This window comes from Protomyctophum bolini (genome assembly GCF_963924005.1).
Source record: "Protomyctophum bolini genome assembly, chromosome: 14".
Lineage (NCBI taxonomy): Eukaryota > Metazoa > Chordata > Actinopteri > Myctophiformes > Myctophidae > Protomyctophum > Protomyctophum bolini.
Window position 1 is genome coordinate 17,657,214 of NC_137875.1, and position 18,507 is coordinate 17,675,720.

An 18,507-nucleotide genomic window follows, 5' to 3' on the forward strand; every position below is an offset into this window, starting at 1 on the left:
TCTCTGCTTCAAAACACAAGTTCATGTTTCAGCTTTATTATATTATATATAATATATATATATATATAATATAATGAAGCTGAAACATGAACTTATATATATATATATATATATATATATATATATGTATATAAGCTTTTTGGTATGTGAGTGATGCAGCACTTTACTTTGGTTTGGAGTTGAATTAAAATAAAACTCTAAAGTATTCAACCAGTGTGTGGACATTCTATTCAACGTTTTCAAATGTTTAGCTGTACTGGCATACACTGTTATGTGTACTTGAACCATTCGTTATTTAAAAGATGGTATTTCAGGCAAATATTGAAGTTATTAAAAAATAAGCCTATCCATCATTGCTGTAGGAAAAAAACCTTGCTACCCATCCTTCCCACGCAAATAAAATAAAATAAATTCCTTGCTACGTCAGTATATTCTCCATTGTATGATTTGAGCATACTCAGCCCAAAAAAGCTGTAGGCATACACTGTTATGTGTACTTGAACCATTCATTATTTAAAAGATGGTATTTCAGGCAAATATTGCAGTTATTAAAAAAGAAGCCTATCCATCATGTGTGCATTTATGGACCTGCAGCAGTATTATGCACCACTCAGTTCACACGGGTGTGATTTTTTTTAATACGTCATACAAATAGAACAAAATTAAATAACCCTCACAGGCTCACATCGTCTGCACTTGCACAATAAGTGCAAAGTAAATAACTTTTCTTAAGGCTTATGGCAAAGTTTCGGTCAATAGACCTTCTTCAGGCATCGTGTGATACTTCATACACAAAATGAAGTATCGCTACATCTCAGAGGCAACTATTACAATGTTTTAACAGCTTTAGTTACTATATAGTAACTTCAAAAGTATTTCCACCACTGAAAGTGCACGTTAAAGTGATAAAATCTGAGAAATATCAGGTGATGTCTAGTCACCATGCAGATAATTATATCTACTTGATCAAGCCAGAACACCGATTTTTAAATGGGACACTGCCTTTGGGGTACTCACTCAGTCAATCAGTTAAGGGTGGGGATCGAGGCTAAGGGCTGATTCATACTCCTATTTTACCGCTGTAGTGCCGAAATGATTTCAGCTCGTCAGAATTGTTCAGTATGAATCGCGCCTATGACAGAAATATAAAACAATATTATTTGTCAGTATCAGGAAGAATGTTTTGTGAATTCAACATTATGGTAGAGAATAAAGTTTTAGAAACACTGAGCTAGATAATTACAATACTTTGAGTTTGAATAAATATAACTTTATTCTGAGAAAACAACCTACTATTTTACATTGTGCAATTTTACATGAATTCAATATGTGCTTCAAAACATTTATTTTTCTTAATATTGTTTTTTTATACCGACTTGGATGTTTCATAATGTGTTTCAATCAAAGTTATGTCTTAATATCCAATATTTCACTCAACGCCGTGTCCCTAAATCAATTAAGCCTGCTTTGACATTGAAACTCATAGTATTAGCCTAAAAGTAGCTAAAGACTCTACTGCCTTAAAAGTATGGCCAATGCAGCTCGTTGTGTTATTCTAATCGAATTAAGCCCAATGCATACTTCATTCATCGAAAACATCCGACTTCGAGCGACATTCGCAGAGTCACACCGCCGTACCACAGAGTATAAATGAAGCATTAGCACTTAGCAGGACAAAGACCTCACTTTATATTGGCATAAACATGACGTTTTGTGTTTGAACTGCAGTAAATTCACTGTGCTACTCTTGAGTCTTAATAACAGAGTTCAATTGTGTGGCAATGAGCTAAAATGAGACATACAGTACACTATATCATCTTTAAAAGCGACTTCGTTATACTGCATTGCGTCTCCTTCAACCAAAACATGGTGCAAAAGTGTGATTCATTTACATGTTCGATTTCTCACTAAATAAATTTAAAACCGCATTCCTTGGAACAAATTAAAGAACCGGCTCTAAATGGCACAATAAAACATCGATCAGTATCCTCTAATAATGTCTTTAATTATATTAATCTTTTCATCATACTTAATTAATAATAAGCAATAATTTATAAATTCCTTAAACAATAATTTATGAATCCTTTCATATAAACTTTCAAACACACCGGCATTGGTATAATATACTGTAACATGTTTTTCAAAAATATATATGGTACAAGTACCGCATCAAGAGTACAACTACAGTTTAAGAGCAGATGTACAGTAGAATATAACATAAAATTAAATATTTTGTCAAACATTCAACAACAACCTAAACAAAGAAACAAAGTATAGAAAAAAAACTACGGTATGAATAATTCAACTCCACCAGTGGCTCGTGAACTAAGACTTTGCAAACCTGTCTGTCTTTTTGCTATTATTATTATTTTTGTATGTGAATAACACACAAATGACAAATAAATAGGAATGGTGACTAACCTACCATCAGTTCCGATAGCTTTGCCATCTAGCAGGTGAGACAATAACTTCTTCTGTTACTATGTTTTGAGTGCATCCCTTACTTTAAATGCATCACTCATATCACACAATACGCTGGAGGCAATTGACCATATTCACAAATTGCATTGAGTTGCTGTGTCATACTTGGGGGGTGGAGAGGGGTGTAAAGTGAGAGTGAAAAGGTGGCCGTGGATATGGTCAATAATCCTGAAAGCTCTTAATTGTCTTATCCACAGTCGCCACCTCAAATCAAAAAGGTAAATTTATCACAAAATGTAGAACGCAGCACATCAAGAGTTTCATTCTTTCCACCATTTGAAAAGAGACTTTAACTGTGGTTTACTCAAATTAAATGGATTCTGCCAAAAAATACAGAAATTATACGGAGTACTTTTGGAATAAAGAAACCCTTGACATTACATTCTCAGGAGACCTCAGAGGATTCTGCCGTGCGTGGCGAATATTCACAGTGTTGCAGCCTCCAAGGCGGTCGGTCTCACAGCTCCTCGCTCTCCAGCGTAACCTCAGGAGGAGAGCTGGAGAACAGGATGGGGCTGTTCTCAGAAGTGGGGAAAGCTGACCTGATGTCCAGCCCCTGGCCTGTCAGAGCCGCGTAGCGGCTGCCCGCGCGATGAGGAGCCTTCTTCATTGGCATGTGGACGCTCTGATGCCACTGAGCTGCGGGTCCACACAGACAAGAACACTTTTACTAAGCAGATTGATGATCACCACTTGCCTACATAATTATTTGACATAATATTTGAGATAGATTCTAAGTCAATTACATAGTTATACGTACACAGCAAATTCCTGGGTATTTTTCAGCCTATGGATTTGTGTCTACTATCACCTCTCAATTTGGTCCAACCCAACTCCCTTGGGAAACTTTGTGACACCTGCTGAAAGTTGGGATACCATTAACAACCTATAAGGCAACATTTTGAAAATGTCATTATGCTTTAAGTAGCATGTGATGTGTCAAACTAGGGGGTTTTCATGATTCTGAATTCATTGCAAGCATTAGTTTTGCACAAAAAACACTCCTTCGACTAAAATGGCCATAGCCGTCATCACAAATGTGATGAGGTCAACACATTGGCACAGTGGCTATGGCCGACTTTAGCCCAAGGAGTGTTTTTCGTGCAAAACTAATGCTTGCAATGGACTAACCCCCCCTAGTTTGACATGTCACATGCTACTTAAAGCATAATGACATTTTGAAAATGTTGCCATATATACAGTAGGTTGTTAATGGTACCCCAACTTTCAGCAGCTGTCACAAAGTTTCACAAGAAGGTTGGCTTGGAACAAATTGATAGGTGATAGTAGACACACATTTCTCTAACTTTCCCTAACTAAATGTTGGTACCAGTTTTATTGTACACGTGCATGTGACAGTAAACATCTTGTACTGTGAACATTTAACTCTGAGTTTCAGTACCTGTAAGGGTCACTGAGAGTTAAATTAAACCTCAGTATTTCACTTAGTAGTAATGATCAAACTGTTGGATATTGCCTATGATATTTCCTATGGTCCATATGAATTGATTAACACTGAGGTTTCTACTGTATAAGCAGATGGTGTGATGGCAACTGTGGCTGCCGAGAGATTTATTCTTTACACATTACCATATATGTCTAGTCTGCACGTGCAAGATACAATTCCAGCCTCATTTTTAGCTGACACTGTGAACCAGCCAGCATCCTCTTTCCTGGTTGGCTGGATAACGATACACACATATCCAGTAGGATCCTGGTGCATGCTGAAATAAATACACATTCACAGACGCCTCAGATACTTATAGGGTTAGGGTAGAAGTCATGCTAACATGACTTGCAAGCTCTGAGTACTTATACAATGTGTATTGCGTGCAAATTCAGACAAATAGCTTTTCTACAAAAGTCCCCGATGTTGAACTCTAACCTGATTCTGTCCGTGGCTTTAGGAATGGTGTCATTGTCCTTCTTCCAGAAGATAATGGGAGGGGGCATGCCTACCACCCGACACTCCAGCCTGACAGGGCTGCCCTCTGGGATGCCTGTGTTCTGAAGCTTCTCCACAAACAGAGGAGCCTGCTTCATTTCTCTCTCTAAAGTGGACACAACTCAAAAGATTACTCTATTTTGCACAGCACAGAGTACTATAATGTTATTCTGGCTAATTATTTATTACTAAAATCTGTTTGATATGGTAGTATTACGCTGAGATGTATACACCTCTCTTGGCCGTTTCAGGACTTCCCTGTATTCACATCTCCTAACAACCTGTTCATGCTTCTAATACTGCTTGCACACATGTTTACTACTAACTTTGACACAGATTATAGTACTGTTTTCTCCATTATTTCCATATGTAAATGAGTCGGGTCAGGGTTAGGGTTAGGACCCCCTCTAAAACGAGATGCTGCATCTCAAGGGGCCATCCTCTCAATACAATTCTGACAAATTCTACTACCATATATACACAGTACAGTATGATGAAGTCCTTACCTACGACTTTGAGTTCTAGACAGAAGGAGCTCTGTCCTGCTTTATTACTTGCAATGCAGGTATAGGTGCCGGCATCATTCTGTGTGGCAGGGTCAATGACCAGCGAATGGATGCCATTCTCCCGCACCATCATCCTGTGAATAAGATCTGGATAGATTGGCCTCCCGTTGACCAACCACATCAGCTCAGGGTTAGGAAGACCATTCACCTGCGGAAACACAACGGCAGGAATAAACGGCACTTCCACTAAGACAATGTCGCCAGAACATTCCGTGGGTCTCATGTCACCTGCCGCCTACCTTGCAGTCTAGTCTACAGAGTCTTCCTTCGTGAACAACCATGTCACCTGGAGCCTGGAGGAAGTGAGGTCGAAAGAACCGCTCCTGCGTTTGCTCTCCCTCCTCGACTTCCTGTATACGGGCTCGCACCCTGTAATCAAGGTATATAAAAAAAGAAGGTAAAGACACCAACGTCAGTTTCGCTACCACACAATTCCAGACGGCAGGTTCGTCGCACCATGGGAGCCCAACTACACCCGGAATTTCAGTGGAATGCATTGGAGTCAATGAGAGCCCGGTGACCAGCTCATGAGAAAACACCATTTTTGAATGACATATAGACAGTAACTGTCCACCGTTTCCTATCTGGCAGCCAAATCTTGCGATACCACCAGAAACAATACCTGCCACTGTTTAGATCCTCAAATAAGATTATGTACTCTGTGCACATCTAAAAGAAAGTCTGTGATATGTCTTCTTTTATATTCCTGAACCGATTATATGACGAAGGTCGCAATTGTTTAGAAATAATGTTTGTTCTACATAGATTTAATGTCTTGTTGAGATATTGAAATTGTTGTTATTGTTGATGTTGTTGTGAATGCATGCATGGGGTCCCACGGATGGAAACAAGACCGCAAGATCTTTCTTCGGTGATGTTCCATGGCCAAATGTGCGTTACTGTACCATGTACTGTTTTGCATCTTATTGTCTAATAAAATTATCAATCAAAATCAATAAATCAAAATAATTATCCTGCATGTGCAATTGTGCATCCATGCTGCAGGATGTTTGGTCCATACTGTACATCGGCAGATCACTCACCTCTGAGAGTTAATAGGCGTCATTCGGTTTCTTGGGGGACCCGTTTGGATGATCAAATGCCCAGAGCAGCTGATACGTCCCTGGTATAGGAAATCAAACAGCTGATCAGATTTGGCGGTTGAGCAAAAAAAGAAGAAGAGGGAAGCTGGGAAGCACATAGGAAGTGTGAGTGTGAGGTTTTTTACTTGGGGATTAGCTGCCATGACGGTGTAGTTTCCGTCATCGTCATTGTTGGTGGTTTCTATGTGCAAGGCACACGTCCCGTCCCTCTCTCTGATCTTCTTGTAATGCTCGTTCCTCCTCAAGATTTGCTTACCATCTTTGAACCAGTACACCTAAAGAGAAAAACGCCCGTTAACGATGAAGGCCAACCCTTTATTTTATTTTAGCCACTTGATGCAAAGCGGCGACACTTTGAAGGAGATTGATCAAGACATGACGATTGCAACAGAAACTACTTTACCAAAGGGGGGAAAAAGCTGAAAACTAAATATTTGGATTAGTGATGTGTTGAATTATTAAATCATTTATATCTAGAATATGTCGACCTCGTCCTCACCTTTGGTATAGGGATGCCCACTACTTTACAGGAGAACGTGACAGGCACGCCTTCCATTGCTCTGAAGTTCTTCAGCTTCTTGTCAAAGATGGGCGCGATGCACTTCCCCGTAGGGACCTCCGCATGCTGCACCTCGTCGTCAGACTCCTCCACTGGCATGCGCTCCAAGCGGTACTCTATCTCACTCATTAGCCTCTGCTCAAAGTTGGACACTCTGTACTCCTAGAACAAGAAAGAGCACTATATAAATGTGCTGAATCACGTCACATTACCAGAGGACCAATCTCTTTGCATTTTAGAGTCGCTCGTCTAAAGTCCTCACGTATGGATACGGTCATAAGGTGCAAAACACTATCTGTGTGTGCCTAACACACCCGGAACATGCACTTGGAGGTGGGCATTTATATACCATTTCACGACATTATTTTAATCTTAAAGGACGACTTCAACCATTTTCAACCCATCTTCATATAATTGGTACTCCATTTATTTCTTACTCCGTCTGTCTCAGAGGAGGGCTGCGGAAAGTTCTGAAACCCGCTTACCACCAGTGACATCATCGTTGGGGATTCCAAGATAATCGAAACTGCAGGCATTCCTGGAAAGTTGGCATGCTATAATGGAAGCCATTGTTCTTGCGTTAATAAAAAAAAACGTTTATTTGCTTAGACACATATGATGAAAATTCTCCATTCATTGTCAATGGGTTTGTGTAAGACGAAAATCTACACTAATACCGGTAATAAAAAAATAAAGAAAAGATAAAGAAAAACACCTGCTGAACGATGTTGTCACTGGTAGGCAGGTTTCTGAACTGTCCACATCCCTCTTCTGAAACAGATCGAGTAGACAAAAATGTTGTCATTTTACCGTATCATGAGCATCAGTGAGGACCAAATATATGAAGATCGTTGGAAATGTCTGAAGTAGTCCTTTAATCTTTTTTCTCCCAATTTTGGTGTTATGCCAATTCTCCCCCATGTGTATAGACCCTGTCACTGCTAAGCCCGACCGTTTGGCCTCAGAAGGGTGTCGACAACCAAGTGTCATCTGACTGGGAAGGCATAAACCGTGAAGCATGCTGAGGAATCAGTGGTGGAAAAAGCACTCCATCTTTTTACTTAAGTAAAAGTATCAAAACAGCAATATGGCAATAAGTAAAAGTACAAAATTCAAAATGTACTTGAGTAAGTACTAAAGTATTGGCATCAAAATGTACTTAAAGTACCAAAAGTAAAAGTACTCATTGTGCAGAATGTCCTATTTAAAGTTTTCAAATGTATTAAAAGAATCTTTAGAGAATAGCCGATCTACAGTACAAGCTCCACAATGCGTCGCGGGTAACAAGTACAGTAACTAAAGTTTTCAAATAATTGCAGTGAAGTAAAAGTGCAATATTGTTAGTGTAGTGGAGTAGAAGTAAAAGTACAGATTTTTTTTTAAATACTCCAGTAAAGTAAAAAAGTCAAAATGGTACTTAAGTACAGTACTTGAGTAAATGTACTCAGTTCCACCACTGTGAGGAATATGCTATCCCACCCAGAACCTTGGCCAACCTGTAGGAAGTTGTTAGTGCAGAGACAGATATCCCCCCCCCCCCTCCCAACTGGCTTCCCACCCACGGACATTAAGATACAGACATTGTGGCTTTAAACCACTTGATAACATAAATAATGCGAAGTGATTAGAGTCATTCGTCAAGCAAAATGCAAATTGTCAAGCAAAAAACATTCATGTAACAAAAATATAAATGAGTCCTCCTTGGTATTTGAAAATGCAGCTGAAAATGCAGAGATGCAGTGTAAAAGCCTGCATTGAATGCTCTTGTGTTATATTACAACATGTGATTAGTAAAGACATTTCAATCTTATCTTCTCTGAGTCTCTCTATTAATGCATGTAATCTCCCAGTGCCTGCACGTGTTTGTTGCGTGTCTCTTGTCTCCATCGACTTGACTTCAAACATGGTGTTTGTATCGCAGAGACAGAGGCCCCGAGGGGTGACTGAGCAGTCAGTCAGATCAGCGGTTCTCTAAATCCTTAAAACCCCATATATGGAGTGCCCAGATACTCTGATAATGCATTCCGACGGACATAGCACTAGATTCATTCAACGAACAATTAATTTCATATCAAAAGACCAGTGTTGGAAAAAATACTCAAATGTTTTACTTAAGTAAAAGTATCAATACTGCAATATAAGAGTACTTGCGTTACAAGTAAAAGTCTGGAATTCAAACTCTTCTTGAGTAAAAGTATTGGCATCAAAATGTACTTAAAGTACCAAAAGTAGAAAGTAGGCTACTCATTAAGCAGAAATGTTCCCATTTCAAGTTTTCAAATGTATAAAACTTTTGAAAATAGCCGATCTACAAGCTCACAATGCGAAAGTACTGAATATCAGCGAGGCAAATATGCTTGGACATTGTAAAGGTTTGATGAGCTCAGATTGATCAGGAATGGCCATATAATGATGACCTATTGTTCTGGTATGTTCCAAAGTCCTACTATTTGTCACATACACTAGCGGTCCTTGAGGCAGTTCCAGGGGGTCCCCAGCTAAATTATCAAGTTTGTAGTCCATGAGCCAGACCTCCAAAATTGGAACGTTAATCATGAATTGAGTGTCAAAACCATACCTAAATTAAATTGTTTATAGGTTCAATCCGTGCTGCGCCCGGTAATCATTTGTAGTTGATCTAACCCCCCAATCCAACCCTTGATGCCGAGTGCCAATTAAGCAGGGAGGCATTGGGGCCCGTTTTTAGAATCTTTGGTATGACCAGGCCAGGGATTGAACCCCGACCTCCCAGTTTCAGGGCGGACACTCCTAACCACAAGGCCACTGAGCTGGTTGTTATATTGGTTTTCTGAGAGTATACGGGGCTAATAAAGGCTGCAAGCGTCAATGGGGAATTCTTCAACCTTCATTGAACGACTCATTGGCTGAAAGTCTATGGTAAATACATGTCTTGTATTAGCAACATCATCAAGTAAAAGTATCAAAACAGCAATATGGCAATAAGTAAAAGTACAAAATTCAAAATGTACTTGAGTAAGTACTAAAGTATTGGCATCAAAATGTACTTAAAGTACCAAAAGTAAAAGTACTCATTGTGCAGAATGTCCTATTTAAAGTTTTCAAATGTATTAAAAGAATCTTTAGAGAATAGCCGATCTACAGTACAAGCTCCACAATGCGTCGCGGGTAACAAGTACAGTAACTAAAGTTTTCAAATAATTGCAGTGAAGTAAAAGTGCAATATTGTTAGTGTAGTGGAGTAGAAGTAAAAGTACAGATTTTTTTTTAAATACTCCAGTAAAGTAAAAAAGTCAAAATGGTACTTAAGTACAGTACTTGAGTAAATGTACTCAGTTCCACCACTGTGAGGAATATGCTATCCCACCCAGAACCTTGGCCAACCTGTAGGAAGTTGTTAGTGCAGAGACAGATATCCCCCCCCCCCCTCCCAACTGGCTTCCCACCCACGGACATTAAGATACAGACATTGTGGCTTTAAACCACTTGATAACATAAATAATGCGAAGTGATTAGAGTCATTCGTCAAGCAAAATGCAAATTGTCAAGCAAAAAACATTCATGTAACAAAAATATAAATGAGTCCTCCTTGGTATTTGAAAATGCAGCTGAAAATGCAGAGATGCAGTGTAAAAGCCTGCATTGAATGCTCTTGTGTTATATTACAACATGTGATTAGTAAAGACATTTCAATCTTATCTTCTCTGAGTCTCTCTATTAATGCATGTAATCTCCCAGTGCCTGCACGTGTTTGTTGCGTGTCTCTTGTCTCCATCGACTTGACTTCAAACATGGTGTTTGTATCGCAGAGACAGAGGCCCCGAGGGGTGACTGAGCAGTCAGTCAGATCAGCGGTTCTCTAAATCCTTAAAACCCCATATATGGAGTGCCCAGATACTCTGATAATGCATTCCGACGGACATAGCACTAGATTCATTCAACGAACAATTAATTTCATATCAAAAGACCAGTGTTGGAAAAAATACTCAAATGTTTTACTTAAGTAAAAGTATCAATACTGCAATATAAGAGTACTTGCGTTACAAGTAAAAGTCTGGAATTCAAACTCTTCTTGAGTAAAAGTATTGGCATCAAAATGTACTTAAAGTACCAAAAGTAGAAAGTAGGCTACTCATTAAGCAGAAATGTTCCCATTTCAAGTTTTCAAATGTATAAAACTTTTGAAAATAGCCGATCTACAAGCTCACAATGCGAAAGTACTGAATATCAGCGAGGCAAATATGCTTGGACATTGTAAAGGTTTGATGAGCTCAGATTGATCAGGAATGGCCATATAATGATGACCTATTGTTCTGGTATGTTCCAAAGTCCTACTATTTGTCACATACACTAGCGGTCCTTGAGGCAGTTCCAGGGGGTCCCCAGCTAAATTATCAAGTTTGTAGTCCATGAGCCAGACCTCCAAAATTGGAACGTTAATCATGAATTGAGTGTCAAAACCATACCTAAATTAAATTGTTTATAGGTTCAATCCGTGCTGCGCCCGGTAATCATTTGTAGTTGATCTAACCCCCCAATCCAACCCTTGATGCCGAGTGCCAATTAAGCAGGGAGGCATTGGGGCCCGTTTTTAGAATCTTTGGTATGACCAGGCCAGGGATTGAACCCCGACCTCCCAGTTTCAGGGCGGACACTCCTAACCACAAGGCCACTGAGCTGGTTGTTATATTGGTTTTCTGAGAGTATACGGGGCTAATAAAGGCTGCAAGCGTCAATGGGGAATTCTTCAACCTTCATTGAACGACTCATTGGCTGAAAGTCTATGGTAAATACATGTCTTGTATTAGCAACATCATAAGATATAACCATCACTGGACCAACTTTAACTAGGTTTATGTTTTAGGGGAATTATTCATGCATAACAAAAAGATTGAATGCAACATTAGATACCGTACAAACATTATAATATATTATAATGTATTAAATATCCTTTGAAATGACTATATATGAGTAACTTAATCAGGAACCAATACAGCCAATACAGTGCTTGGAATGGAGGAAGGTCCTTGTTGTACCTCTTCATAGTTAAAGACAGTAGCAGGACAGTTTGGTCCAAGGGGGGTGCTCCCCGTTTTCCCCTCATAATTCAGCTTCTATGAGAGGATAGGGATGGATGAGGAACACACACGCGCACACACACACACACACACACACACACACACACACACACACACACACACACACACACACACACACACACACACACACACACACACACACACACACACACACACACACACACACACACACACACACACACACACACACACACACACACACACACACACACACACACAGATGAATAGACGAGTACACACTGCACAGGCAGGCTCATTCAGTACCATGGATCATGTGTGATCCATATGGATGTTATTGAACAGACACACATGAAGACAAATGAACATGATAAATGAATGATTGGGAATGGAACGATGATGGGAGCACTTGACCCTCAGTGTCCATCTGACCACATTCTACTTTACCCCATGTAGTGTCATACAGGGGTCACCATCATCAACATGTCCGTAGACAGACAATGGCAAAGACTTAATCTTGTCTGTGGCAATGTTTAGATTTTCTGTTTTACACACCATTATAATAATGTTCTTATTTTGATCATAAGCTTACTGAATGTCAATCTCTAGGTTTTCTTCAGAATATGTATGGCAATTATTTATTATGACACTATAGCACATTAGGGGTCCACTAGTAGTGGTTCTCAAATGTTTTATTTGCAAAGACCCCCCTTAACTCTGAGTGTTCATTTTACAGACCTGTTGTGGTCATTCAGGGCTATCTATTCATGTGTTTCTGGTGATATTTTTGTCCACTCATTTTACTATGTCTGTGGCAAAAATGTAATGTTGACAAAAATGTCCACCACAAGCAAACATAGCGATGATGACCCCAGGTGTTATAGCACCACCACAAATACATGTCTAGGAAGGCAAGACCAATCATTTGGTAATACTCCAAAACAAACACAGGAGCTCATTTATCATTCATTTAGTCACATATTCACACAGTTGGAACCACTCAGTGACACTTGCAGCATTGGAGACTATAATGTGGTACTGTACCTGTTGATGTTGTTGTCCAAAGCGCAGGGAATCATCCCTAAAGCGAAGCTTTTTCTCGATGTCCTGGAGGAGCTGCTCTTTACTGTCACGGATGTCTTCGTCGGACAACAAGCGCGTTCTGGGTGTCTTCTTCAGTATGCCTTGAGGTGGCCTGAACACAATACGACAATAAAACAAAAAATCAGACCTGTCTGAAGTGAGTGTTGCAACAGCGCCCCCTGTTGGTACCCTAAACACGGGGACACAGGGACAGACAAAGCTGGGCATTGGAGTGGCTGCACCCTATGGTTGCACCACTCAAACGTAATGGAACGTCCTGCGTTTCTCATACCTGCCGTGCAGTGTTGATTTTGGCATCAAATTTAGATTTTAGTTTTAGTCATAGTTTTTTGAATAAAACTTAATTTTGTTTTAGTCACCTGGAATGTTTTAGCGTTAGTCTAGTTTTAGTTGAATAAATATCATAGGACTTTATACGACCACATCTACAGGTGATTTAGTCGACTAAAATGCATTTTGGCGGGCCTTGATGTCGTCACAATGACTTTACACTTGCTGAAAATAGCATCTACAAGCTCTAGCTTGTAGATTGTAGATCTTCAGCATGTAGATTTTAGATTTTCAGCGCGCAACCAAGTGTAAAATCACTTGTCTTTTACTTAAACTGGATGTCTTGTCCAGTAGTCCCTCCCTAATATTTTAGTCTAGTTCAAAGTTGTTGACGAAATTGTCAATATACGGTATTTATTTTTACTTAATTTCTATTCCACGATTTTGCAACCCAGTGTCAATTATCGAAATGAAATCCTGGGCGCTACACTTCCTCTGCCAACCTGGGGGGGCAGTGGACTGACCTCATGCTTCCTTCCTTATGCATGAGGAGTTTCCCCAGTCGGACAAAGTGTGTGGAAGGAACACGTTATTCCGACCAGTTCCATCCCCTCCATCAGGCCAGGGGAAGGTAGTTTAGAGACCAGGATTACTGCATGTGTTTTGTGAGGGTACCTACCCTAGGGGACATGGGGAGAACATGCAAACACAGAAAGGCCCTTTCGCCAACCCCGCCTCGGGTATGGACACTGATGACGTGGAGGAACACGCCCCCTCTGGTAGACGCTACAGAGCGTGTCGTTGCAAGAGCAACCGCTTCAAACTTTATTTTCTTCCCACTTCAATTGTTCTACTAAACAACCGCCACATAGTTCATAGTTCTTAGTGGGGAAGGGACTTCTTGACCTTCATCAGATATTTAATGCATATTACTGTGAATACTCTAGCACTTTTTTTATATATTATATACCTTCTCTTATTGCAACTTGCACTTCTCTTGTGATACTCTTGTGACTTGTACTTTGCTGCTACTGTGTATTGTCTTTTGTGTATTGTCTGTCTGTTTTAAAAAGCGTTGATGTATGTACTAATGCACTTTTGCCCAAGACAAATTTCCCCTTGTGGGACAATAAAGTATATCTCATCTCATCTCATCTCATCCCAGCGCCCACAGCCCACTAGTTGTAAGTTTTAGTCTTAGTTTTAGTCATCATAGCTTGGTTTTAATTTAGTTTCCATTTCGTTTTCGTCAGTGAAAAACACTAGTCGACGAAAAAAAATTGTCATAGCATTAGTCGACGAAATCAACACTGGCACACTGGTAATCCAGGAAGTGGCTTACGCTGATGGAGCGCGCTTAGGCAGGCCCATGGAGTTGGTGGCCTGCGCTGTGTGGAGCGACGGCAGCACCGAGCTGAGGAACGCCACAGGGTTCTGTATGGGGCTGGGCGTGGAGCTGCTGGACGTGGGAGAGGATGAGGCCCGGGGCGGCGACTGGGCACCGTACCTGAACACCGAGTTCAGGTACGGAGCCGACATCAGGGTGGGGGACGACACGAGGGACGACGAAGGACTTGTGGGAGAACCCAGCACCCGCGTGGGGAAGAACCTGGGCGTCGGGCTGAACGGGGGGATGGTGGGGGAGCTGGCCGCAGAGGAGCTGAGCTCCGCAGCCAGCTCGTGGAGCAAGGGAACCGGCGACTCCGTCGGCGACGGACTCCGGACGGGCGAGAGCGGCGTTGTCGGCTGCGCTGCGATGAACTCCTTGGGCCGGGCGTAGCTGAAGCTCTGGGAGGCGGGGGCCAGGTTCATCAAGGAGGCGTGGGTGCTCCTCAGCAGCGGAGTCGGGGAGGTGATCTGCGGCGATGAGGAGGAGACGAAGCTGGTGCTGTTGAAGGAGTCTGATGAGGTGTGGACCGCACCGACCTGAGGCGTAAAAGGAGAGCTGAAAAGAGGCGAGGCCACAGTTCTGGAAAGGGATGAAGGGGTCAGATTGAAGTGGGACGCGTGGATGGTGTTCATCTGGGTTACGGGAAGTGCTGTGCTGAACAACGAACTAGAGGCTGCTGCGTTCAGCTGAGGGACACGTGGAGGAAGGGGCGACATCAGCGGGGCCGTCTTCAGCTGCGGCGAAGATGGAAGCGTGCTCGCGGGGGCCAGGCGCGTCGTGTTTAACAGAGGTGCAAACGTGGTGTTTAGTAGGGGCGGCAGTGGAGTGGAGACCAGTGAGGATGTGACAGTGGGTGGTGTGGACATGGACGGGGGCGATATGGGCTCAGGGATGGGTGCAAAGATGGGTGTGGGTGGTGCAGGAGTGGCCATGGGTGCAGGTACGGATGCAACTATGGGTGCAGCTACGGATGCAACTGTGGGTGTAACTATGGGTGCCGGTATGGGCGCAGGCGCAGGTGTAGCCAGCGGAGGCGCAGCAGGGTGGAGGGCCTGTTGGGGAGTCACGGTGGTATGGTGGGGCAGGCCAGGCTGTGGATGTGGTTCATGGTGCATTCGGGGTGACCAACATACGCCGTCGGAAGGACTCGGGGGGGTCTGTGGTTGGATCTGGGCATGATGAGGTGGAATCTGGACCTGGGTTTGGGCTGCGGCGGGTTCGGTATCCTGCTGCTGTTCCAAAAGAACCTGGTTGTGCAGGATCCGGAGCTGGGCCGGGTCCCTGGCAAAATAATTTAGATGCAAGGGATAAGAGAAACGGAAAGTCAAAATATATTAATCTACAGTATGTCACCTTTATAGCTTTTAACCACTTTAGCTGTTTTATCATAGCAGATCTATAAGCTTGTAGCGTGGCACTCTCGCTATTTTTGAAAGGTCGTGAAAATGTGACTATATAGTCTTTCACAGCTAATGTTTTTAACTCACATCTTTGCTTGGGGGGGTCCCTGAAACAACATATTTTCAGATGAGTCGCCAATTTCATATCATTGTGGGGGTCCTTGACATGAAATGGTTTGTGAACCACTGACATAGAAACATAGGTTTTTCAGAAAACTGTCAGGATTTAGAAGACATTTAGTATAATCTGGTCCCAGGTCAAAATCGGTTAAGAAAAGCAGAGGTGCATGGGTGAATGGGTGAGAGTATGTGCCTCTCAAATCGAGCCCTTTTATGGACTACCAACAAGTACTTCAAGAACCTTCCAAACACTACACTTTCAGCTTACAGGCAAAACAGGAGCTTTGTCACTTGTTTCAGGCACATTTAATCACAGTAAAGTATACAATACATGAGCTTTTAATATTATTTAAAAGTTTGTCTTCCCATGTATGATAAAATATCTATACAGTGCCACATAAAAACAACTCATCATTAAAGTTGCATTCACAATTTGACATTACAAACAATTCTAAACAAATTATTTATCAATGACAAATTTGTGGAATTTAACTTACAAATAGAAAATGCCATCCTTTGTTTTGGAGAGAGTAAAAGTCCACATGTTTTAGGTCCAAATAAATTCAACAGTGAAATGCGACTGTGATTACATCTACTGTGTGGAGCCTTAGAGAGGAGAGCCCTCCCACCTGTGCTGCTGTTTCTAAATATAGCACTCATAGTCAAACTCATATAATGTAACACTAATTACTATCTATACAACCCATATGTAATATATCATATTCTACTACACAATGTGTATATTCATATATTGTATACAATGTGATGTATTAAACATAATTTTTGCCTTGTGTTATACTCCGAGTGTGTTTTAGACCAGTGGTTCCCAAACAGTGGGACTCGGGACCCATTTGTGGGTCGCGGAAACATTTTTATGGGTCCTTCTATTTTTTGTAAACCGCAGTTTAGGGTGGATTTGGGTCATTAAAATATATTATAATATATATATATATATATATATATATATTATAAGCTTATTAGTTATTATAGCTTTTAACACTAGCATCAGGGCCGGTCCTGAGCAATCTGGCGCCCCAAGCAGGATTTTTTGCGGCGCTGGGGGGTCACTAGGGAGGCCCTGGGCATACATTGGGGAGGCACTGGGGAGTCACTGGGGGGGTCACTGGGCAGACAGAGTTGGGACAGAGTAAAATAATAAATAATGCAATTTCATGAAGAAATCAACGAAAAATCGAAGAAATTCCATAAATTAGAAAACAAATGTTTAAATAGCCGAACTACAAGCTGTGAGCTTGTAGATCTGCTTTTTTCACTAGTTTGGGTCCCGGGGGAGACATACAATTTGTGTTTTGGGTCACGGGCTAAGAAGTTTGGGAACCACTGTTTTAGGCGGTCAACTCAACATACTGTCACATGAAGAGATCACAATTATTTGCTATTATACTTACAGTTTGGGTTTAGCCAGAACTGGTGGTGGTCCTTTATTGCCCTGAGCCATGTCATCAGACTGACTGGTGTCACTTTCTTCCTCCTCCTCCTCATCCTCTGGCAACCTGAAGTAGTGTTGTTTTTGGCAGAAAATTGTTGATTTAGTTTTTAGTCTTTTGAATCATTCTAATTTAGTTTTAGTCACACTTAAGTCACCTGAAATGTTTTAGTGTTAGTCTAGTTTTATTTTTGTTGACTAAATCTACAGTTGATTTAGTCTAGTTTTTATGTGTTGACGAAATTGTTCGCAGACTACCGTGTACAACGGTAGTCGACGAACATTTTTCGCCATAGTTTTCAGTCTGGACGAAATCAACACCGACCTGAAGTGCACACGGCGGCCAACCCTGGAGCTGGAGCGTGAATCTCTGTGTTTGGTCAAACCGCCCTTGAGGCAGGAGTTGGCAGGAGGATCAGGAAGGGGCACCACCACCGTGGTGGGGGTCCCATTGTGGTGGTTTGGGGCCGCCTTAACTTTAGCAGCCCCGCCGGCAGCCAGGTCAGATAACGTCGGCAAAGAGGGCCTGGACACTTCCTGCTCGGCCTTGAGGCCGGAGGAGCTCTGAGGAGACTCGGCCATCGGTGAACCAGAGAAGGGTTTCAGATAAGAGAGAAGCTCTCCGCCTGCAGCCTGTGGCTCCACGTGTCCTCCGTTGGTTCCCGGCAGCATGTCCCGGTGACACGTGCTCAGGTAGAGGGGGTCTAGGCGCGGGGCGCTGAAGCTGTGAGAGGCGGTACCGGGACTGCCTCCGATGAGGCTCGGGGGGTCCAAGCTGGGAACACTGGCGCTGCTGACGGAGGCATCTGGACGCAGCATGCTGGAGCTGTGCGGGTCCAGGCGGAGGGTGCTGGTGCTCAGAGGGTCCAGGCGTACGGTGCTGGAGCTCAGAGTGTCTAAACGGATGGTGCTGGAATGGGCCTTCGTGCTGTTGGTCCCGGAAGCCTCCGGCGGAGGCTTCACAGCTGGAGCGGTGAAGTCTGACGAGGAAGGTTCCTGGATTTGGCCGAGGTCCGTTCTTCCGCTGTTATTGCCACTGCCTGATTGGAATTTGAAAGAAAGAGGCAGAACTCAGGATTCTGCAGT

At 42.2% G+C, this 18,507-nt stretch overlaps 1 protein-coding gene across 1 annotated transcript in view; it reads right to left on the bottom strand.

The window, feature by feature from the left end:
* Positions 1-643: 643 nt before the first annotated feature.
* Positions 644-18,507, bottom strand: part of mypn (myopalladin) — a 32,687-nt gene continuing 14,823 nt past the window's right edge. The window contains 13 exon segments of the mRNA XM_080782409.1: positions 644-3,120; positions 4,072-4,205; positions 4,367-4,532; positions 4,933-5,222; positions 5,224-5,361; positions 6,036-6,115; positions 6,221-6,370; positions 6,595-6,816; positions 11,670-11,747; positions 12,735-12,885; positions 14,407-15,735; positions 17,384-17,488; positions 17,747-18,461. Coding sequence (XP_080638535.1) covers positions 2,939-3,120; positions 4,072-4,205; positions 4,367-4,532; positions 4,933-5,222; positions 5,224-5,361; positions 6,036-6,115; positions 6,221-6,370; positions 6,595-6,816; positions 11,670-11,747; positions 12,735-12,885; positions 14,407-15,735; positions 17,384-17,488; positions 17,747-18,461 — 3,740 coding nt within the window. The 3' untranslated portion in view covers positions 644-2,938.